Source organism: Eptesicus fuscus, chromosome 17 (genome assembly GCF_027574615.1).
Source record: "Eptesicus fuscus isolate TK198812 chromosome 17, DD_ASM_mEF_20220401, whole genome shotgun sequence".
In the NCBI taxonomy this organism is placed as follows: domain Eukaryota; kingdom Metazoa; phylum Chordata; class Mammalia; order Chiroptera; family Vespertilionidae; genus Eptesicus; species Eptesicus fuscus.
The window spans coordinates 17,518,930-17,543,306 of NC_072489.1; the positions used below are offsets into that span (position 1 = coordinate 17,518,930).

General features: G+C 43.1%; 1 protein-coding gene across 3 annotated transcripts in view; it reads left to right on the top strand.

Moving 5' to 3' along the window:
* The window catches only part of MICU1 (mitochondrial calcium uptake 1), a 181,929-nt gene extending 160,763 nt beyond the window's left edge, over nt 1-21,166 (top strand). For all 3 annotated transcript variants that reach the window (XM_028151351.2, XM_028151360.2, XM_054728692.1), the window contains 2 exons: nt 15,399-15,488; nt 20,223-21,166. In XM_028151351.2, the coding sequence (XP_028007152.1) occupies nt 15,399-15,488; nt 20,223-20,383 (251 nt within the window). In that variant the 3' untranslated portion in view covers nt 20,384-21,166. The remainder of the gene's footprint in view (nt 1-15,398; nt 15,489-20,222) is intronic.
* The last annotated feature ends 3,211 nt before the right edge of the window (nt 21,167-24,377 follow it).

Sequence of the window (24,377 nt, forward strand, 5' to 3'; positions counted from 1 at the left end):
CATCAATCTTGTTTATCCTTTCAAAGAACCAGCTCTTGGTTTTGTTGATCTTTTGTATTGTTTCTTTGGTCTCTATGTCGTTTATCTCTGCTCTGATCTTTATTATCTCCTTCCTTCTGCTTACTCTGGGCTTTTCTTGTTGCTCTCTTTCTAACTCTTTGAGTTGTAGGGTTAGGTAATTTATTACCATTGTTTCTTGTTTTTTGCAGTAGGCTTGTAGAGCTATGAACTTCCCTCTCAAGACTGCTTTCGCTGTGTCCCATAGATTTTGGATTGTTGTGTTTTCATTGTCGTTTGTTGCCATAATGTTTTTTATTTCTTCTTTGATTTCTCTGGTAACCCAGTCATTGTTTAATAGTATTTTATTTAGTCTCCATGTGTTTGATTTTTTGGATTGTTTTTATTGTAGTTGATTTCCAGTTTTATGCTACTGTGATCTGAGAAGATGCTTGATATGATTTCTATCTTCTTGAATTTGAAGAGACTTTGCCTGTGACCCAATATATGGTCTATCTTTGAAAATGACCCATGTGCACTTGAGAAGAATGTATATTCTGTGGCTTTGGGGTGAAATGATCTGAAGATGTCAATTAATTCCATCTGGTCTAGTGAGTCATTTAGGATTGATGTTTCTTTCCTGATTTTTTTGTTGTTGTTGTTGTTTATGAGAATTTATTTTTTTTTTTTTAATTTCTTTATTGATTAAAGTATCACATATTTCTCCTCATCCCCCCATTCCCATCCCACACCCCTCCCCACACATGCCCCCACCCCCTGTTGTCCTTAACCGCTGGTTAGGCTCATAGGCTTCTTTGCTGATTTTTTGTTTAGAGGATTTGTCCATTGGTGATAGTGGGGTATTAAAGTCTCCTACTATGATTGTATTGCTGTCAATCTCTCCCTTGATATCGTCCAGGAGTATTTTTATGTATTTGGGTGCTCCTGTACTGGGTGCGTATATGTTTACCAGAGTTATGTCTTCTAGTTGGATTGCTCCCTTTAGTATTATGAAGTGGCCTTCCTTATCTCTTTTTATGTCCTTCACTTTGAGATCTAATTTGTCAGATATAAGTATTGCTACCCCAGCTTTTTTTTTTCATTTCCATTCACCTGAAAACCTTTTTCCATCCCTTCACCCTCAGTCTGTGTGCATCTTTTTTTCTGAGGTGGGTTTCTTGTAGACAGCAGATATATGGGTCATGTTTTCTTATCCAATCCGTTACCCTACGTCTTTTGATTGGGGCATTTAAACCACTTACATTTAAAATTATTATTGATAGGTACTTGTTTGTCGCCATTTTTATTCTTTACCCCTGTGTTCCTTCTTCACTTCCTGTTTCTGTTTTTTTTACAGCAGACCCTTTAGCATTTCTTGCATTGCTGGTTTGGTGGTAATAAACTCCCTTGGTATTAAACTCCTTTTTTGTCTGTGAAGCTCCTGATTTCACCTTCAGTTTTGATTGATAGCCTTGCTAGGTACAGTATTCTTGGATTCAGACCCTTCCTTTGCATGACTTTGTATATTTATTTACATTCCCTTCTGGCCTGATGTGTTTCTGTTGAGAAATCAGTCGCCTGACTGATGGGGGATCCTTTGTAGGTAACTTTCTGTCTCTCTCTGGCCGCTTTTAATATTCTTACTTTGTCGTTGGTGTTTGCCAATTTAATTATAATGTGCCTTAGCATCGGTCTTTTGGGGTTCATTTTGCTTGGGACTCTGTGAGCTTCTTGGATTTGTGTGGGGGTTTTTCTTCCCTATATCAGGGAAGTTTTCTGTCATTATTTCTTCAAACAGGTTTTCTGTTCCTTGCTCAATTTCCTCTCCTTCTAGAACCCCTATTATGCAGATGTTGTTTTGTTTCATGTTGTCCCAAAGTTCCCTTATGCTCCCCTCCTGCTTTTTAATTTTTTTTTCTAGAAGCTGCTCTATTTGAGTATTTTTTCCTACCTTGTCTTCTAGCTCACTGATGCAGTCCTCTGCTTCTTCTAGTCTACTCTTGATACTTTCTATTGAGTTCTTTACAGCAGCGATGTCATTTTTCATTTCTTCTTGGTTCTTCTTCATTTCCTCTTGGTTCTTACACATATTGTCAAATTTGTCTTCCATTCTTTTCATCCACCTTATGACCATTTCTCTGAATTCTTTCTCTGACAGGTTGCTTGCCTCCATTTCGTTTACTTCCTTTTCTGGTGAAGCCTGCTTTTCTTTCATATGCAGGCTATTTCTTTGTCTCCCCATGATCTCTCTTCTCTGGGTGTCTGGTTATGTAGTTCTCTCTCTCTCCTGTGTTGATTTAAAGGCACAAAATACAACACAACAAGGTGCAACACACAAGGCACTGAACACAAATGTATTCACAATATTAATAACCCCAAATAAAGGTGACCACCAGAGAAAGGTGAATTAGAGGATAGGAGAGAAAGAAGAAGAGGAAAAAGAAAAAAAAAAAGAAGTGCAAAAATTAAATTGGGAAAAGGAAAAAAAAGTAAGAGAGAAAAGAGAGAGAATAAGAAAGAAGAGGGGAAAAAACTATATATATGGTGAGAAAACTCCAATAGAACAGCCACTAATCCCAACAAATATCAAGCAAGGCGAGGGAAAACAGAAGCAAAAAAACAAACACAAAACAAAAAAAAAACAAAAAGAAAAACAATCTCACAAACAAGCATTAAAAAATCAATATAATCAACAATCAAGCAAACAACAACAAAAGGACAGAGAGAGAGAAAAAATTTGGATAGTGAAGAAAGAGTAGAGAGAGGTGTGTATGGACTTGGAGCAGGGGATTGGAAATTAGATATATAAGTAGGGTGAAATTTTAATAGGGGGTAAAAAGAAAGAATAGGAAAAATCTAAAGCAGGAATAGGGTAAGAGAAACAGGACAACAAAAGGGGGAAAGTGAGAAAGAGAGTGTTGGCATAAAGGTAAAGTTGAGATAGAGTAAAATGATGCTAAAGGAAAGATGAAAATAGAATGTAGAACACTAATCCCAAAGTAAAATAAAGAGAAAATAAAATGACACTTAAAAAAAAAAAAGGTAAGCCGAAACCAGTTTGGCTCAGTGGATAGAGCATCGGCCTGCGGACTCAAAGGTCCCGGGTTCGATTCCGGTCAAGGGCATGTACCTTGGTTGCGGGCACATCCCCAGTAGGGGGTGTGCAAGAGGCAGCTGATTGATGTTTCTCTCTCATCGATGTTTCTAACTCTCTATCCCTCTCTCTTCCTCTCTGTAAAAAATCAATAAAATACATTAAAAAACAAACAAACAAAAAAAGGTAAAATAGTAGTAGTAATAATACTGATTGAAAATAAAAATGTAATAATTAAAAAGGTAAAATCAAGTGAGGAAAAAAGAAAAAAATTAGTTTCTTAAGTAAAAGATTTTTTTAAAAATGTGCAGTAATAAAGATAATTCACTTCCTCTGCTGTTCTGTTTGACATGCCTGTTTCCTAGTCAGGACAGTATTGAAGTTCCCTGCGTTCCGCTGCTCCTCAGTGTTGTAAGCCAGTCCTGATTTTTAATCAGGCAGTATGTCTCTATTTCTTGTTTTCCTTTATTTGTTTTTACACAAGAGTCAATTTGTGATTCAACTCCTGGGTGGCAGTGTTTCTGGATTGACCTCCGGGTCTATAGGTTCTCTCTAGCTAGTGTTTAGATTTGTTTTCCCTGTGGCACTTAATATTGGTTTGGTGGAGTGGGTTGCCCCAGAGCTGGTTCTCTGATGGTTATTCCCTGCTCTGATCCCCAGGTTCCAGAAAAACAACTTTACCCTGCAATCTCTTAGAGTGACCCCAATTGGGTGATCCTATGTATTGGGCTTAGTAATCAGAAGCAAGAATTTAAAGAGAAAAAAATAAAAAAGAGCCAGAGTAAGTGTGTGAACTCCAGGGCTGCATGCAAGTGTGCGCAGTCTTTTTTCCCCTTGGGTTTAAGCAGCCGGGACACTTTAAAAATTTTTAGGCTGTCCTTTTGCGCCCAGATCAAAATGGGTTGCTTTTTAGAGTTCCTTTCTGTTAGCAGCTCTGTGGACCCCCTTCCACATTCATGGATCACGCCATCCCCAACAGCCACGGATTTTCCTAGGCGCAGACTTCCCCAGGTTCTCCAGCTCCCGCAGTGTGCGCGTTTCTCTCTCCTGCCAGGACCAGAGACCTCAACTCATCCCAGGCGAAATCTGACCTTTCTGTGGTGGAGTGTAGAGCTCCTCTGAATCAAAGTGCTTGCACCACTCAGGGACCGGTGTTCTTGGGTTCACAGCTGTTCGGTGGGTGCCATAGTTGTAGATTCCCCGGGCTTTTCAGGCAAACGATAACATCCACTTTCCCCTTCAAGACAGTGCGGTCTCTGCATCTGATCTGGTCGCTCCAGGAGGGAACCCAGCAGCAGTGGGGGCCGCCTGATCAGGGGAGCCCTGTCCAGCAGTCCCCCACAGTCACTTGTAGTATAGCTGTCCCTCAACTCCCCAACAAACACTCCCCGTGCAACCCTCAGCTGTTCTTTCTATCTGCTCTGGGACAAGGCTCAGGACACGTCTGTCTAACCCGCCGCCATTTTGTCTCTCTCAGGTTTGCCATTTTGAACCATGTTTCTCAGGATCTGAAGAAAGACAGGCTCTAGGTCAAGCATGTCAAACTCAAAGGCTAACATGGGCCAAATAAACGAGGCATGCAGCCCATGGGCCACGAGTTTGACATGCTTGCTCTAGGCTGTTTCCTCTGGCTAAGCGTTCACCATTTGCAGGGGGAGAATAAAGTCCTTTTGGAAATTATGGTGTTTTGAAGTTAGTACCCTTCTCGTAAGTATAAAATATGTCTGACATCTGTAGTGCACATTGTACTGTGACTTAGACTCTTGGAGTTGTTGTCTAATCTACTGTCGTATCCCACATCTGAACGTCTCAGTGGACGCATCTGTGTTCTTCACCTTTCTGAACATATTACTCTTCAGTGAAGAAATCAGTACACAAAATCCCCAAGAAATGTAAATAAGGTTGTATAGCATGGAAAGTGGGTATCCCTTTAAAAGATACTACAGAACAGCCCGGCCGGTGTGGTTCAGTGGTTGAGCATCGACCTATGAACCAGGAAATCACAGTTTGATTCCCGGTTGGAGTACTTGACTGGGATGTGGGTTCCATCCCCAGTGTGGAGCATGCAGTAGGCAGCCGAACCATGATTCTCTCTCATCATTGATGTTTCTATCTCTCTCTCCCTCTCCCTTATTCTCTGAAATCAATAAAAAATATTTTTTTTTCAAAAAAGAAATACACAGATATGGACTACTCAGCTTCTAATAACCAGGGTGTTCTTCACCACTTCTGCTCATTGGAGTGGCAAGGATTTGTTATACTTTTAAATACTGTTCTAACATCTAGCATTTATTGAGCATTAACTATATGCAAGGAATTGGTAAGTATAGATTTTTGTTTTAAACTCAGACCAGAGTCCCAGTGCCTGCTACTCACTGGCTTTGTGACCTTTCCTCTGCCTGTTTATCTTATTAAAGAGCCAGCAGGCTGGAAACAACCTATCCCAATGTGAAAACTCTGCAAAAGTGATATAATTTTTTTTTAATTACCCTAGGGTCAAACATGTCAAGCTCAAAGGCTAACACAGGCCAAATATATGAGGCATGGAGCCCACAGGCCGCGAGTTAGACATGCTTGCCCTAGAAGCTGATGAGACTTACTTTTGTTCTCTTAGGAAGTAGTAATATCTACTGTTTTTGGGTTTTTTTCATTCACTGTTGAGATTCAAATGATTTTAGAAGTTTTAAGTTGTTAGCACTTATTAATGAGGAGGATTGGAGCTTTTAGCTTTCCTAAGTTTCCTCATTCATCCAAAAATTCTTGGAGCCCTGGTTGGGCAGTTCAGTTGGTGAGAGCATCGTCCTGATACACCAAGTTTCGGGTACAATCCCAGTCAGAGCACATACAGGAATCAACCAATGAATGCATAAATAAGTGGAACAACAAATCAATGCTTCTTTCTCTCTCTCTCTCTCTAAAACCAAGAAATAAAAAAAGAAATCTTAAAGAATAAGTAACAAAAATTAAAATAAGAATAAGGAATTAACTTTTTTAAAAATTCTTGGAATCATTGCTTTCAGAAAACATTATCATTATTTAAGTTCTCTGTTCCTAGGAATAGCTAACCCCCCTCTTACTATCTCTAATATCCTCAGCATTGAAGGGGAAATTTTCTACTAGACTGTAAATTCTCGAGGACATGAACCATGTGTTCCACATCTTTATATTCTACTCTGAGCCTAGAACCATTCTGCATATACAGTGATATTCAGTTAATGTTGAATAAGTTAGATAATTAATTGTAAACATGATCTGATCCTGGGAATATGGTGAAATGCTCTAATAAAGACCTAGGGTGAGGGGAAGATGATATGACTATGATACCTTCCCAGGTCATTAATTTTCTTGACACCAAGAGCAAGTCACTTCTCTGACCCTCGGGTTAGAGTTATATTAAATATCTCTAAGGTTCTTCCATATTTGAAATTCTATGACTATAACTAAATCAGCTTTTTATGTAATGTAGTAATGTTTTAAGGGACATGTTACAGCCTAAAGTTATATCCAAATCTGTGTGAAAATGAGCTAACTTATAATTATAAGATACATTTGAAATCAGAGCAAAGCTGTTGAATTCCCAAAAGAAGGATGGAACTTTTATGTTCTTTTTCAGAAATTTAAAATTTAATTAGACCTTGATTAGTGCCTCTATAAGATCTAATTAATGGAGCTTGGTTTAGTAGTTGCAGAAGAGTGACCATTCTTTGAATATACCTAAAGTGAGAACACCTACATATAAAGTATGATTTGAGGAACTTCCAAAGGACATCCCAACCATAAATACCTTCCTCACTTAGCTTTCTTACTGTATAACAAATTACTACAAATTTAGCAGCTTAAAACAGTTTATTATCTCAGTTTATTAAACAAATTTAGCAGTTTATTTTCTCAGTTTCTATAAGTCAGAGTCTAAGCACAGCATAGCTGGGTTCTCTTAACAAGGCTGAAACCAAGGTGTCAGAATGGCAGCACACTCATCTGGAGTTTAGGATCCTCTTCCAAGCTTATTTGGGTTCTTGGCAGAATTTTGTTCCTTTCAGTTATAGGACTGAGGTCCCCTTTCTCTTGCTGGCCATAGACTAGGGATCACTCTCAGCAGGTCACCGCAAATCTTTACCATGTTATTCTCACAGGCCCTCTCACAGCATGGCAACTCACCTCTTCAAAGCCAGCAGGAGAAACTCTTTCCCCAGTGTGCTGAGATGGATTCTTATGTTATACAATCACTAGAGGCCCGATGCACAAAATTCGTGCAAGGGGCTCAGCTCTCGCAGCCGCCCCAACTGCTGCCTCAGCCCTCGCGGCAGCCCCGGCTTCGTCCGGAAGGTCGTCCAGAAGGTCGTTTGGGTGGTTGTTCACTGTTTGGCCATCCGGTGTAATTAGCATATTATGCTTCTATTATTACAGATAATCCTGGGAATGATTATCCCATACTTTCTCCATGTAAAGTAACCTAAATCACAGGAGTAGTATCCCATCAGATTCACAAGTTCTGCCCAGATTCAAGGAGAGGAGATGATACAGGATGCGTATACCAGAGGGTGGAAATGGGACCATCTCAGAATTCTGCCCACCACACCTGCCATAATTCCAGAAATTCCCACCTTTAGATTTTCATTGAGGACTTCTCAAGATATGGACATTTTAACTGATTTAAGCCATGTTATCCTATATAATAAAACCCTAATATGCAAATTGACCAAACGGTGGAACTACTGGTCGCTGTGACGTGCACTGACCACCAGGGGCAGATGCTCAACACAGGAGCTGCCTCCTGGTGGTCAGTGCACTTCCACAGGGGGAACGCCGCTCAGCCAGAAGCTGGGCTCACGGCAAGCACAGCAGCAGTGGCGGGAGCCTCTCCCGCCTCCACTGCAGGCAGGCAATAAGGAGCGAGGGGTCCCAGACTGCGAGAGGGACTCCCTTACTCCCCTCCCCCAGTTCACAAATCTCATGCACCAGGCCTCTAGTCTAAAAATAACAACGTGTCACCCTGGCCAGTGTGGTTCAGTTGGTTGAGCCTCGTCCCATACACCAAGAGGTTGCTGGTTTGATTCCCAGTCAAAGCACATGCCTGGGTTGCAGGCTTGATCCCCAGTAGAGGGCTTGCAGGAGGCAGCTGATCCACGTTTCTCTCTCATTGATGTTTCTCCATCTCCCTTCCTCTCTCTAAAATCAATAAGAAAATAAAAATAAAATTTTAAATAAAAATAACAACATGGCAGTCATAAAATTTAAGGCTGGAATGGAGCTTAGAAATCATAAACCCCTACTTTATTATTTTTAACCTCTTCATTTACACATGAAGGAAATGACTTGCTCAAATCACAGCTAATGTGATGCAAAACAGACTGGAGATTCAGGCTCACTGCCTTCCATGCCACTGTTTGGTACATGGTACACTACTGCTAGAAGAACTTAGAAGATGATATAGGGACACAGTGCTTATATGTGAAGGCAGAAATAGGGGGAAATTCACAGTAAGACCATGGGAGAGTACCCCCCCAGGACAGCCATAGCATAAAGGCAGGAGGCAGGAATGCCATAAGGATGTGTGGGGAAGAAGTGTTGGGGGAAAGAGTTTCCATTTTATAAATACTTTTAAAGTTTGTGGGAGGCATGCCCCAGTTCTTCAGTTCATCATTTCATTTTGTAAAAACATTTATATCTGAAGAAGAATGTTTGCCAGGATTCCATTCATTTATGACAAAGTCAGCCTGGCCGTGTAGATCAGTGGTTGAGCATCGACCCATGAACCAGGAGGTCATAGTTCAATTCCTGGTCAGGGCACATGCCTGGGTTGCAGGCTCAATCCCCAGTAGGTGTGCAGGAGGCAGTCAATCAATGCTTCTCTTTCATCGTTGATGTTTCTGTCTCTCCCTCTCCCTTCCTCTCTCTGAAATCAGTGTGTGTGTTTAAAAAAAAAAAAATTTAAAAAAAAGATTTTATAAAAAAGACAAAGTCATCCATCTTTAAAGTAAAATTATTCATGATGTAGACAAGAAAGCTCCAATTCTGAAAGAAATGTTTGCTTTATGAGGCATTTTCTCTGTAGAGACCTGGTTTATTTCCTCACATTTAAAGTGGCTTAGCAATTCTAAAGATTGATTCTGACTTAACTATATTGCTTTGAATATATTGTTTTAGTAAAATTTTATAAACGATCTTGGGGAGAGAGAGTGAACTGCTTCAGGGATTCGTGATTACCAGTGGGAGAGAGAGGAGGCAGAGGGTGGGATAAACTGTCAAAACATCCACATAAATAGATAAGCAGGGACAAAATCTGCCAACATTACATCCTACAGAGAAAAGGATCAGAAAGGAATTACACCAAGTGGGGAAGTAGAGTGATTTAGTATTTATTGCAACTACTGCTTCTTTGGGGATTTCAAGGTTTACTATTCTTCAAAGCTTCTGAAGCTTTCATAAGACACTCATAAATGTGAGGAGTATTTAGCCTTCATATAACTTCAGCAAACTGACTTTAAATATGTCAGTTGCTCTTACTTTAGCTGTCAGAGATTCAGACTCTGTTGAAGTTGACAATTATAGACCACGAAGGAAGTAATTTTGTAAAAGGGGAGATAAAAAGTACTTCCTCTTTAAGATTGAGGTTAGAATAAACTAAAAATTGGTGAATAAATAATAATACATCCTGTTGGTAAAATACTATGCAGCTGTTAAAAAGGAACTGTTGCCCTGGCTCCTGTGGCTCAGTTGGTTGAGCATCATCCCTTGCACCAAAAGGTCACAGGTTGATTCCTGGTCAGGGCACATACCCAGGTTGCAAGTTTGATCACAACCATTGGATGTTTCCCTCTCACATTGATGTTTCTTTCTCTGTCTCTCTCTCTCTCTCTCTCTCTCTCTCTCTCTCTCTCTCTCTCTCTTCCTCTCCCTCTCTCTTCCTCTCTCTCCAAAAAAATCAATAAAAATATTTCTTAATGGAACTGTTTATGAACTTGTATGAAATTATTTCTCAGATATGTTATTAAATGAGTAAAGCAAAGCTGCATATTTTGGTATACTACCATTTTTTGTGAGAAGAAATGAATAAATATTTCATTTTATATCCATAAACTATTTCTGGGGAAACTGGAGATACTGGTTGCCTCTGGATGACCAGATGACAACTGGAGTGTAAGGTGGGGAGGGAGACTTTAACCCTTTTGTACCATTTGAATTTTAAAACAGGAGAATATATTGCTTAATGAAAAATAACTTTTTAAAATAAAAAGAATGAAATTTTAAAGAGTCTAAGAGGGAAAGCAAATTAATATGGGAAATTGGTCTCCAAACAAGACCTGGCTTCATTATGAAGATGTCCTTGCAAGGAGACTTGACTAGCCCTCTGTAAAGTCTATTCTAACCGTCTCGTGTGCCCTCTCTCCACCCCCCATCCTGTCTCCTGTACCTGTTCTAGCTCTAGCCAGGCATTAGCATCCCCTCCTGCTTTCAGTACTTTATTCAAGCTGATTCCCCCAACCCCACCCCATATCACCCACTACCATGCATGCCCACATCTGGAGCAGTCTTTTTAGTCCTTAGGATTCAGATCCCAAATGTACCTCCTACCCAATACAGACTATCCTACTGTAACTCAGATGGGTTGTTAATATGTCTGATATTTTCTCCTGAGTATTTCTCAATCTTAATGGCATGTATGATTTCTCCACTAAAATCGATTGCCCTCTTGATCTTGGTGTCAGCTGGAATCACTGACTACCTAATGGTGCTAAGCAAGTAAGCCCACTGAAGCATCAGCTCTGAGGTTCAGAAACCTGACTGCAGGTTTTCTCCTCAGCATGTACAGTGTTTAGGAGCCAGGACCTCTCTCACCATTGGCAGCCTGAGCACAGAGGGACAACCTGCCTGTGGCTCGAAAGCACCGTGCAGAACAAGGGCTGTTATAATTGTCATTATCAGTATACTGTATTCCTCCTGGCTTCTTAAATTGCTAGTTCTCCTAAATGCTATCTTCTACCCCACCCCCAAATCAGGTGTGTGTTATATTAGCCAAAGTATCCCGGAAGAAGAAGATAAAAAAAGAAAGGCCCGCCCGGCCAGTTTGGCTCAGTGGTTGAGCATTGACCTATGAATCAGAAGGTCACAGTTCGATTCCCAGGCAGGGCACATGCCCGGGTTGCAGGCTGGATCCCTGGTAGGGAGCGTGCTGATTGATGATTCTCTCATCATTGATGTTTCTCTCTCTCTCTCTCTCTCTCTCTCTCTCTCTCTCTCTCTCTCTCTCTCTCTCTGAAATAAAAAAATATATATGTTAAAAAATAAAGAGAAAGGCAAATACCCTTTAAGTGAAAATCCTTCCTTCTCTCCCCACACCTCCCCCCAAAGCCATCTAGGGATGGGCTGAAGAAACTAAGACATTTGCATCATAAGCCTTTCCAGGGCTGAAGCAGCAGTGTCTCCCCACATGTAACCTTGGCAGTCACAAGCCAGCTCTTGGATCTCTCCACTGCGGAAATAATCACATGGCCACACAGCTAGAGACTGTCAGCCCAACTTGGCATATCACCTCTCCAAACACCTTTGCGTAGGAGGAGGCGGGCAGCTCCTAACTGGGTCATGCTGCCCATAGCTGTGTCTGTGCCTCAGAGGCAGCTGTGGGAAATGCTCCCAGGCCACCTTTATTTCACATGCTTTTCATTGGGTTGCAGTTTAATAAACCTTTTCAGTTGTCTGTGAAATTGTCAGTAAGTTACAAGGGAATGTTTATGTCTTCCACTGGATATATCTGTGGTCACACTATAAAGCTGCCTCCTCACAACCCCCAGCTAATCAACCCTCCTCACTAGCACTCAGGATTTCCCAATTTGGCTTTTCTCTCCTCTGAGCTCTTTCTTTTGTTTAGGGTAATAGTCATTGAGGAGAATAGTATTGTCCATATAAGGGATCAAGTAGACCCAGTGTGTATAGGGGAAAGGTCATTGGTTTGGAGGTCAGGAGACCTAGATCCTAGAGCCAGCTGCTACCAGCTAGCTTTGTGACCCTGGGCAAGTCATTTAACCTCTCTGGATTTCACATTTCCTCTGAGGTCTCTTCCAATTCTAAGATTCTCTGATTCCATGTGGATATGTGGGCTCTTGTCACTTCAGAACTCTCCTTTCTTCTGTTTGGCTACTGTGGTAAATAGTTTTATGTATTACTAGAGGCCCAGTGCACAGAATTTCATGCACTGGGAGGGTGGGGGTCCCTCAGCCTGGCCTGCACCCTCTTGCAGTCCAGGACCCCTTACTCCTTACCACCCGCCTGCAGCAGAGGCAGGAGAGGCTCCTGCCACCACTGCTGCGCTCTCCAGCCATGAGCCTGGCTTCTGGCTAAGTGGCGCTCCCCCTGTGGGAGCGCACTGACCACCAGGGGGCAGCTCCTGCATTGAGCATCTGCCCCCTGGTGGTCAGTACGCATCATAGCGACTGATTGTTCCGCCGTTTGGACGATTTGCATATTAGGGTTTATTATATAGGATCGCTTCTAACATTATAGTCACACAAATTCTGCGTGTGTTTCTCTCTACTGTTGAATTGTCCAGCCGTGGAACATGCCAGAGAGTAAACTTGGAACTTGGCACAACTCAGATTCTGTTTGGACTTTTTGGAAGGCCAGATGGTACCACATTTTTGAGTGCCAGTTGAGCCCACTTCTTCAAATTCTCCCCTGTCCCAATCTAGTAGAAATCACCCAATCTTGTGTCCATCTATTATTCAGGCAGCTGGACCAAATTTGTACAAAAGGAGTACATAGGCCTTGGAAACCTAAGCTTTCTCCAGGGTGATTTCATGCTCCATGTAGACATCTTTCAGATTGGAAACTGGAATTTCAGCCATCAATCAAACTCCTCTACCAACAGCTGGTCTGCATGGGGAAGTCGGCTTCTGCAGGGGAAGGTGGGGAGTTCTGCTTACTGTGATTTAATTACGACTTAGTGATTTATTCAGGGATGTGGAAGCAAATATGAATGAGCCAACTCTCAGGACCGGCTGTCGAGTGCTTGGCTCCTAATCTGCTGTCATCCCACTTGTCCCGAGCACTCCCGGCTTGACAGCTCACCAGCTAGTTAAATGTTTGTTTCCTCCTCTGCTCTGATTCATATCCTGGGGGCCTATGGAAGGGCACCCCCACCAGGCTGTTTGCTGACTGGTAACATCCCAGTGGTTTGAGTTGTGATGCCTTAGCGGCCCTGGGTTTTCCTCCTGTAGCACAGTGGTGTCGGAGCCCGCCATATGAGATGGAGAAGAATCTGTAGCTGCACTGTCACAGGATGGCATTTGTGAGGAGGCATTCCTGCTGGTGGCCTCCAGAGGTCCCTCTTCCACAGCCACTTAATACTTTCATGAGCTTTCACTCACAGTTCTCAAGAGCTTGCACTGACATTCTTAGATACTGTTTTAGTTCATGGTTTTTTAGAGGAAAGGGCCCATCTTCTTGGGGAGAAGGATGGGCACCCGGAATGTCAAGAGGAATTGGCAGTAGGCACTGTGCCCTGAGAGAATGGAGGAACTGGGGAGGAGACAGAGAGGATACTTATCAGTTATGACAGAGTGAGAGATTGATGTGAAATGCAGAAAAAAGGGATGGTTAACAAAAAGCATTCATGTTTATGTAATACACGGATACAGAAGTCTTGATCTGCTTCTCAGAACATATTTCTGTAGCCATGGGGGCGATCACAGTTTGAGAGCATCCAGTGTTTTCACTGAGCAGTCTTCTGAGGTGAACTGAGTTTCCTGAGTCTAGTTTCCAACTGAGAAGTATAATAACCAGCTGTTACCAATTTAGTTCTCTATCTAGTTACTATTCCCATTGTCAATTGGCCTATGATTTCTGTTTCTTCCCTGAGCAGTTGAGTTACCAGGAATCCATTCTTCCTGGGCCAGCTGACAAAATCAAGTGTCTAGACCCAGGAGGCTACGTTTCTAAACCCTGTAACTTGTGCAGGCATGAGATGCCCCGCTCCCCTTTCAGCAGTTAACCACAGCTCATGAGCATCCACCACAATAGTATTTTTTGCTTAAATCTTTTATTTCCAAGGGGCATTGGTTCCTCCACCCTAACTCACATCTGAGAGAGAGGGCAGTCTGAATAGTAACCCAAAGCTGCATGGAGGAGGAAGCTGGCTCTTCCCACCCTCCTGAGCAGCCTAGTGCCCCTCAAGCCAAAGGCTTTGAACACTAGGGTGTAGCCTAGCTTGTGGCTAATATTACCTTTCCTATACCCTTTGCCACAGAGATCCTCAGCTATATCTGTATACCTCCACCCCAACCCTACCCTCAGATTCTAGAAAACACCAATGAACTCTTTTTGCATACTAAACCACCTCAGCAGTTATCTTGTGACATTCCCTCATTTGAATGAGAAAATTAAATCTAAAAAGGTTAAGCTACTCCATTCACACAGAATGTTGGTGGTGGAGCCAGGATTGGAGCTCAGGTCTTTCGACTTCAAGCCCATCCTTCCCACTGCATAACCCCACTCCCTGCATTGCTCTGGCATTTGTATCTGCACTGAATAGTGGAGGTGACAGAGGTGAAGTGAAAGACCAAATGTAGGAAAAAATGACAAGAAAGAACTGAAGTTATAGGGATTACATAGGCAGAGAAGGCACACGACTCTAGTTTAAGTTCACGTTGCTTCTGGGTAAGTATAAATTAATTCTTTCCTTTCCTCCATGTTTTACCTCACTTAAGAGTAAGTGTGTCTAGAAGCAATAGCATAATTAATGCATATATAAAATTTATAGATGTAGGTAGATCTCGATAAATGGGATAAAAGGCAGTGGAAACTGCCTAGTCCTTTCTGGCTTATTTTTCATGAGAACACACTTCTCACATGATTGCTAGTGTTTAACAGTAAATGTCAGAAAAAGAGAAAATGGCATGAGAGAAAAGATTTTCTGGAGGTCGGAAAAAGACAAACAAAAAAGGCTGCATCCTGAACTAGTGAGATGGGCCACCCCTTATCCCCAGGGCTGAGTTAGAAAGGATGAGGCGGCTGGTGGGAAACCTGTAGGGAGGAGGGGCCAGGAGGTCATCCATGCAGGTACTTACTGTCAATCAGGAACTGAAGGGGGAGCCTCCTCATTTCCCACCTCCCCTTCCTTTTGCTACCAGGTATTTTCTTTACTTTTTTTTATCATGTTCTTTCCAGTAGGTTATGGATTAAAAACTATCATTTTCTTAAATACAGTTGAAAACTCTTTATTATGACTGAGTAGTTTTATCCACTTCATTTAGAGAAAGCAAAATGCAAGTCCCTCTGCTGTGCTAATTGAGCATCTTCCTTTCTTCTTCAGTGACCATGCAGCAGGTGGCCAGGACAGTGGCCAAAGTGGAGCTCTCAGACCATGTGTGTGATGTGGTGTTTGCGCTCTTTGACTGTGATGGTGAGTGGGGCCCTCTGGAGTCAGGCGGGAGGACTCAGCCAACTGCCCTTGAAGGGGACACTGTTTGGAATGGAGCCTTGCAGACAGCTGCATGCAGCAGCCCACACCTCTTTAGCCTACCCCTTCCCCACATCAGTAGTTCAGCCCTCAGCATCATGACATTGAGAAATATAACCCCTGGTCCTGATTTCTGTTTTCCAGTTCTTCCTGTAATTCCAATTTGCTATAGACCTAAATTAATTATGACCATAAGAACCTTAAAAATGGAAACAATTCAACTGTAGAAGTGTTTTAAAAGTTAAATAAACAATAAACTCAAATAAAAAAGATGAAACAAAAATATTGGACCCAGCTTGCTGCTTAGTAGATTGAGAGCACTCGAGGACTTGAACGTCTAGGAAGATGATGCTGCGTCTCCACCTCCCGGGGCGCATTCCAGGCATCCACACTCCATCATGGTGCCCAGCTTGCAGCCACCTGGGTGTCTGTGACCACTCTGTAGGAAGTCCTTTAAGAGATTCCGCTTCTGCTCTAGCATTATTTCTCAGCTCTGTTAGCTGACATAATAATGCTACTAATATTCACAATGGAGGCTCACACTTTTTTTCATGCTTACTGTGCTAAGCTGCTCATTTAATCCTCTGACATAGGATTATTACTAACACATTTTACAGACCAGGAAGCTGAGAGACTCAGGTAGGTTGAGTAATTTTCCCAGGATCACAAAGGTAATAGTAGACGGCAAAACCAGGATCCGAATCAGAGCTCAGTGATGCCACCCTCTATACGGTCTCCCCTCCATTGCTTGTCTCCCCTCCATTGCTTGTCTCCCAGCCAAGGTTCATTGTTCATCTTCCTTTAGGAAGCAAGGCTACGGGAATTCAAGAACCAGCCCAAAAGCATCTGCCTATGTGAAATCTTCTGTTTTGGTCCCAGCAAAATGAAAATCTCTTTTTTTTTTTATTCTTTAACTTGAGTCAATTTATGCACATTACTACATGTTACACTCTATCTCTGTATATGTGGCCTTGCTTCCCTACTAAATTGTGAACTTTTAAGGTTAGTTACAAGTCCTGTTCACCTTTAGAAACCCCACATATACAAGGACCTTAGATAGTACTTTACACATAATCTCATTAACTTATTTGTTATTAAGTTGAGCTCAAGTTATTTAAATCTACCACCGGCAATCACAACTGAGGTCTGAGTCAAAGGAAGTCTCAGAGCTAGGACAAGGAAATGGCCCCGTCCTCTAGGCTGCCCTGTCCAGTATGATACCACAAGTTACATATGGCTATGTAATTTAAATTAATTAAAATTGAATACACTCTAAAACTCAGTTCTCTGGTCTCGTTAGCTACATTTCAAGTGCTCAGTAGCCACATGTGGCCAGTGGCTACTGTATTGAATAGCACCGATTTAAAAAAGCATTTCCCTCATTGAAGAGAGTTCGAGTGAATAGCATTACTGTAGAGAATAGCATTACTGTCCAAAGATTTTTTTATAATATATTTTTATTGATTTCAGAGATAGGAAGGAAGAGGGAGAAAGAGATAGAAACATCAATGATGAAAGGAAATCATCGATTGGCTGCCTCCTGCATGTCCCCTATTGAGGATCGAGCCCACAACCCGGGCATGTGCCCTTAACTGGAATGAAACCTGGGACTCTTCAGTCCACAGGCTGACACTCTGTCCTCTGAGCCAAACCAGTTAGGGCTCCAAAGATATTTTTTATTGATTTTTTTTAGAGAGAGAAATGGAGAGAGAAACAGAAACATTGGTTGCCTCGCACATGTGCCCTCGAGCCCACAATCTGGATATGTGCTCTGACCAGGAATCGAACCCACCACCTTTTGGTGTACGGGACAATGCTCCAACCAACTGAGCCATAACAGGCCAGGGCCCTTCCCCAGATATTTTTACTCTAATCATATTCAGGGGGCTTGTTGTTTTTTAAGAAACATTTATTTTTGTAATATTTGAAGCTGATATCCTAGAGCTGGTCTGTGAGGTGAATCAGAGAATAAAGGCAACCAGCCTCACAGTTCTCTACTCCTAGGAGGGCCTGGGAAATTAATTTGATTTTCCAGCCTTTCAGAAGTAGGCTCTGCCAGTATCTACTTGAGTCACCTTTAGAAAATCATTTAACATCTCTGGGGCTTATTTTCTTAATCTACAGAAAAAGGAAGTACATATTAAATTTAAAAGCCATTATCATTACAAATTGGTAGTTACAAAATAGGCTTGAGGAGGAAATAGGGAATACAGTCAATAATATTGTAATAACTATGTATGGTGCCAGTTGGGTACTAGCATTATCAGGGGGATCACTTTGTAAATTATATAATTGTCTACAGTATGCTATACACTTGAAATTAATATAAAATAATATTGATTATCAATATTACTGTATTAAAAAAAATAAGAAGACATTGTTATTTCTACCAGTGCAAGGTCTTAGGTCAAAATGTCAGAGGACAGAGGACTTGTTCAGCAAAGAATTTAGAGTTGCACTCACAGGTCTCACACACACACACACAATGACATCGAGTCATACACCTGGTTCAGAGGTGACAGAACCATTCAGACTAGTCAGCTATGGTCTTAGGGAAGCAGGAAACTAATCCCACATAATTTGAATGAAATGGCTTCAGATTTTTTCATCTGAAGCTTCATTTTATATACAAATATTAAGAATCTTGTTTAGACTTTTTGCTCTTTTAATTACATTTTTAGTAAGCCATATTATTGATTGCTTCAGCCCAGCCAGGCTACTTTTAATATTGAAATATACATACAGAAAAGTGTAAATATCGTAAATGTATAGATTGATGAATTTTTAACCTTTTGCACTCGAATGTCGAGTGTGACTCGACACGGTTAGCATCAGTAGCAGCTCTTTTTATACTCTTTGAATGTATCAATAATTTGAGATATTAAAAAATCCAAATAAATAAGTTTGTATGAAAAGAAACTCCAGTTTTTTATTCTACTGCCACGCTTTGTAAAATCTGGGGTATTTAAAAAATTAAATCCTGAGTAGAATAAAGGAATCGAGAAAAAAGCAAGCGAGTGCAAAGGGTTAAAATATATTTTTATTGATCTCAGAGAGGAAAAGAGAGGGAGAGATAAAAACATCAATGATGAGAGAAAATCATTAATCGGCTGCCTCCTGCACACCCCCTACTGGAGATGGAGCCTGAAACCCGGGAATGTGTCCTGATTTGGAATCAAATCATGACTATCTGGTTCATAGATTGATGCTCAACCACTGAGCCACACCTGCGGGCAGACTGATGAATTTTTAAAAGCTGAACATACCTATGTAATGACCATTGTCCAGATACAGCACATGACTTGGACCACAGAGGACCTCTGCTGCTGCCTTCCGGTCACTTCCACTCCCAGGGGCAGCCACTCTCCTGACTTACAGCACCATAGACTCGTTTGCCTGTTTTTGTTTGTTTAATCTTGCTGTGAGGTATCTCTGGGGTATCTCTGTGGTTGCCCATGCTCTCTTCAGCCAGAAACAGGCTGTTCAGGTTTTCAGGTACTCCGTACAAAAGTAAACCATCTAGTCCCTCTGTGCACTCTCTTCCCAGACCGGTCATTAGTAGAAAGGTCTGTTTGCTGGTTTCCTGTGCTTCATCACCCCCAGTAAGGCAGACATTTAGTCCTGGGCATCTAGTCAAAGATTAACTGCCTTCTACTGTTGGAGTGGTTACTGTTCCGTGTGACTTGAGAGGTGACCTTTGGTGAAACCAGATGCTCTCCAAGTTCTCTTCCAGACCTGAGCGTCTGCCACGGGAGAGGGTGGATGGGAATCCTTGAGAAAATGGGCTCAACCCAAAGCCAGATAGTGATTTTGGTTTTCAACATGAACAACCCTCATCTCTCATCTGGACTGTTGTAACAATCTCCTAAATGACCCCATACTCCAGTTGTGCCCCTCTCTGGTTCCATCCCCATATATTCAGCCAGAAAAATCTCTCCAAATGGAAATCTAACTGCACTCCACTCTCCTGCTTCCAGTCCTTTCCTGGCACTCTACCACCCAGAAGATAAAGTGCAAACCCTTTAATGAAAATACAAGATCCTTGGGGACCTGTCTCCTGCCTGCCTCTTTAGTTTACTTGCCACGCCCCCCACCCCACCCCTAAGTCCAGCAATACCTACCAGTAGCTCCATCAGCCTGCTGCTCCCTGCTGTACCTTTGCTGATGCTACTACCAGTACCTGGAATGCTTTCCATCTCACTCTCCTTTACTTGGCCAATTCCTGTTAGTCTTTTGGGATTCAACTTAAGAATCTCCTCCAGGAAAGCTTTGCTGACCTGTAGTTGTACCACCTCCAGCTTGGGTTAGAGAGTCTCCCTCTGCCCCTAGAGCATCCTTTACCCCATTATGGCATTTACCACGCTGTTGAGATCATGTTGGTCTCTCCCACAACCTGTGAGTATTTCAAGGGACAAAGGTTTATTTGTCTCCTTATTCACAACACTTAGCACAGGACCTGACATAGAATATATTCTCATTTAACTTTGGTCACACTAACCTGTCACAGTTGCATGCAGCCAGAAACATCAAGAACAAACCAGTTCATTTCAGGTCAAGAGAATTGAATCTGGCTGTGAGAGAGTACTGGGCTTTACAACTCACATTGTAAACAATGGAATTTTCTGTCTTTGTTCCGAGGCCTCCTCTTACGCCTGTTGTGTTTGCCTCTTACTCTAGGCAACGGGGAGCTGAGCAATAAGGAATTTGTTTCCATCATGAAGCAACGGTTGATGAGAGGCCTGGAGAAGCCCAAAGACATGGGCTTCACCCGCCTGGTGCAGGCCATGTGGAAATGTGCACAGGATACTGCCTGGGACTTCGCTTTGCCCAAACAGTAACCCAAAGCAGCACGAGGGGGCCACCTCCTTACCCCACTACCCTGCCGCTCAAGCAGAGCCTTGGCACGGGCCTTCCTGCTGCTGCTTCTGGAAGTAGTGCTGCCTTCCTTTGGGAATGACCTCGGGATTCAACCCGTTTCCCCTCTCCATCCTTCCCTGACTCTAGGCTCCGATTCTGCCCAGTGACTCTCCCCATTGGTTCTCAAGAACATGAAGTCCTAAACACTCAGACGTTCGGCACCTTCAACAGCGCTACCCATCCAAGCATAAAGAATGCGGGACATTCACAGATATCCACCCACCCTGGGAAACACCCAGTTCTTGACTCATTTTTGCTGTGGATTTATATTAACAAGAACATTCCTTGCTTTTTCTCCTGCTGGTGCTTTTAAGCTCCAAATTGGGGAAAACCTCTGGCAGCAAAAGGAAGTCTATGATGAATGATAGTGAGGTGCCTGGGCCGCCCTGAGCTGGCAGGCAGCCGGGGCCAAAGGAAGAGTCTGTGCCCATCCCCAGCTTGGCTCTGAGGCCTGCTCCCGGGAGGTGATGTCACAGTGGGAAGGCAGCAAGATGTGGAATCTAAAGCAGCTGCTTGCTGGCTCTCCCTTCTTTTGCCCTCAGGCTCCGTAAGAAGACTCCACCGCAACTCTGTGTAGTGAGCAGCAGTGACTGAGTTCATGTTCCCTGCAGGTGCCATTCCCCCTCCAGGACTGTGCCTCTGAAGCTGAGGCCTGCTCGGAACCCTCTGCCCTCCACACTTTAATTATAACAGTTTGCAACAAACCCTCAAAGGCTGTTGTCTCCTTTATTTTAGGACCCTCTGGGGCCCTTTCATTTCATTTCCCCACTGGGTTTGAGATCCTGCCAGACCTGTGTTCTTCCTACCAGAGTCTGGTTCTTCCTGTTAAAGGCAACTTTAGGCAAAAACAAGAGGTGAGGGCATTTGGAGGTCAGTGGTGGTGTCAGTGGTGAAAATGGCACCAGGTATTAGATCTCGGTTCAGCAACCTCGGTACTTGAGTTCTAGCTGAGAAAGAATGCAGAGCCAAGACTCAAACTTTTAAGAGAACATTTATTTAGAAAGTCACAGAGGTAGGAGTGAGCCGTAGAAGAATGGGCTCAGAAAACAAGTTACAGAAGCAAAAGAAGGGCCCTAGGAACTTAGGAGAGAGAGGCAAGGAAGACATACACGGAGTGAGGGGTGGGGAGAGGCTCAGGCTCAGGCGTGCTCCACAGACAGTGTCTGCTGTCCTAAAGGTTGTCAGGGTGGGGATTTTAGGGGAGTTCGAGGGGAAGATCTCAATAGACTATTCATCAGCTTTCCAGTGTGTCCTTTCAGGGTCATGGTCTTCACTGATTGGTCAGCGTCAGGGCAGGGGTTAATCAATACAGCTGGTCCTGACGTCAGCCATGGTTTGTCTGGTTTTGCTGCTTTTCTGGGCCTGGAACTGAAACACAACTGAGGCCTTGATGTACTTGATGCGGGTCAGAACCTCATTGTCTTGAGGGCTTCATGCTTAAGGGCTATTCTCCAGCCCCCTTGTTCATCCTCCCTCTAAGGAGGTCTAACTCATATGACCAGCAATATGCTAGGGGAGGAAAGGCTACTGTGGGGTGAAGTCCTTATTTTCCCAGTTTTGCCCATTCCACCCTGGTGACCTTCTGTACCTGGCCTACCGTCCTTGCTCTGTTTGTCTAACTGCCTACCACAGTGGCATTGTTCCAGCATAGTGTGGACAGCTTTTCATCCTGGGCAAATGTACAGAGTCTTTGATTACTCATACCCCACAATAAGGAACTAACATGGGGTGGTGGAGTATATGAGAAATCCTCTGGTACGACCAAAGTTGTAAGAACCATAGCAACCAGTGTTTTATATGGACTCGACTCTGCCACTGACTCAGTGTGGCCTTGAGGAAGCAAGTAATTTTCCATCTGTTTCCTCCACTGTGAAAAGACAGATAGGGGTGAACTCGATGGGCTCTGAGGTTTCTTCCAGGTCTAAAAGCCTCTCCTTCAGTTCTCCTCCAGAATTCCTGCCGTTTTCAGAACCTCCAGCTAGTGCCTCCTGGCATGACAGTGTTTCAAGTCCAATGTCACAGAACCACCACACCAAGGCCTGGAAGTTGGTAGGGAGTGCTTACCAGGCCAAAGAGAGCCTGGGTCTTCTCCAGTGGCTCCACAAGGATAGTCCCAACCCAAGCATTTTCTCCAGAGTAATTTAACAACCTCAGTCTAATCCTTTCTGGGAGCAGATTAATTTCTCTCTCCAAGGAGTTCGCCACTCATCTACTTCATCTATCTTCCACTCTTTTCTTTCCTGGGGTACGTATTCCTGACACCCACATGTAGCCTTTGCCTTGCTCATTGCCCAGGGCTGAGGCATCAGCAAAATGTGAGCTTTTCTTAAAACTGTCCCAGAATCCCAAATCACTCTTTTCCCAGGTTCTTGTTGTTCCAGCCTGGAAGAGAAATTCAATGCACACACTTCCTGGGACATTCATTCCCCTACAAGAAGAGATCTGCTGATTGGCCTGGTTCACTGAAGCTGAAAGCCAGAGCATAGCAGGTGAGGATAAGGAGCTCACCTGTAACATCTTGAAACCCCGGTCGAAGGCACCTACCCCAGGTACATGGAATTCCAGCTGAACTCCATTAGCTGCTAGCAGTGCCTGAGGAAGCAGAGGAGGTCCAGGTGCTCAAGGAGACAGCGGCCACACTTGGGCACAAGAGGGTAAATGTGCAGGTGAGTCACCCAGAAGGGGCCAGGGTTCCCAGGAAGTCCTTGGGCAAGGTGGCATGAATAGGCTGAGAGGATTTTAGGCAGAGTTTGGGGGTAGGCTAGATGCATTTGGAAATACAAAAGGCTGATTTGTGCTTCTCTTTTTATTCAAATTGTTTCTTCCACCTAGACAGAATAACCCTCCCCTCCTCCTTCAAGACAGCTCAGACTGTCCCCTCCTTAAGAAACCGTCCTTCATCCTCTTCCAGACAAGACTGGTAGCCTCTCCTTTGCCTCCCAAGGATCACTTGCCCACCCACAGCAACACTGCTGCAAGTCAATGTCATTCTTGTGAGACTGTCACCACAAAGTTCAGACCCAAAGCGGTAACATGATCAAACAAACAGCCTCAAAGCTAATTTAAAAATAGCTCTCGGACGATGTTAACGTGATACTAGCAGTGCCTCAATAAGTTCCTCCCACACACCCACAGCCATTCTCTACTGTTGTTGTTCTCTACTTCTTTAAAAACAAAAATAACTTTCTCCAGTTCTAGCCTTTAGGCTTCGGGAGGCAACTCAGAGGGGACCCAGGCTACCTCCTTGACCTGGAACTCAGCATCATCCACAAGGACACACAGGAAGAATATGGAGAGTTATAAAAACATGCATGCTCTTAAAAAAATAATTTTAATAGGTTTCATTGCCCACCTAGTTTTTGGCTCTAGTTGGAACATATGCACTTGAACCAAATTAGAATCTAAGACAAAGGAGAAGTCTAGGCAATGGCTGCTTCCAGACAGGCAAGAAGGAACAGCAGCCCGGAAGCCAAGAACCAGATCCCCACCAGAGCATCCTCTCCAAGCGGCTCAGAAAAGGGAGGGAGCAGAGACAGTGTTCAGCTTTCAGGCTTCAGTTGCCACCTACTGGCAAGAAGGCTTAGTGCAGGGACTCACAGCTTAGTGCAGCCTAGCCCCAGCTCTGCACCTGAGAATAGCCTCCCCGGGGCCTGGTGACATGATGAACCATAATTGTGAAGAGAGACTCTATAGGTATCATTAATACTGAGGTGAAGAAAGGAGGGATGCCTCATATTGTTCTTGGTGACTCTAGAAAAGGGTCTGAGTTACTCCATTCTACATCTTTACTAGGCACTCAGCAAGGTCTTCAGGGAATTTGCATTCTAGTGAGGGAAACTGAGAAAAGAAGCAATAAGGTTAAGTACAGGCTGCTATGAGATCACACGGAGAAGCAGAAGGGCCATGTAATCCAAA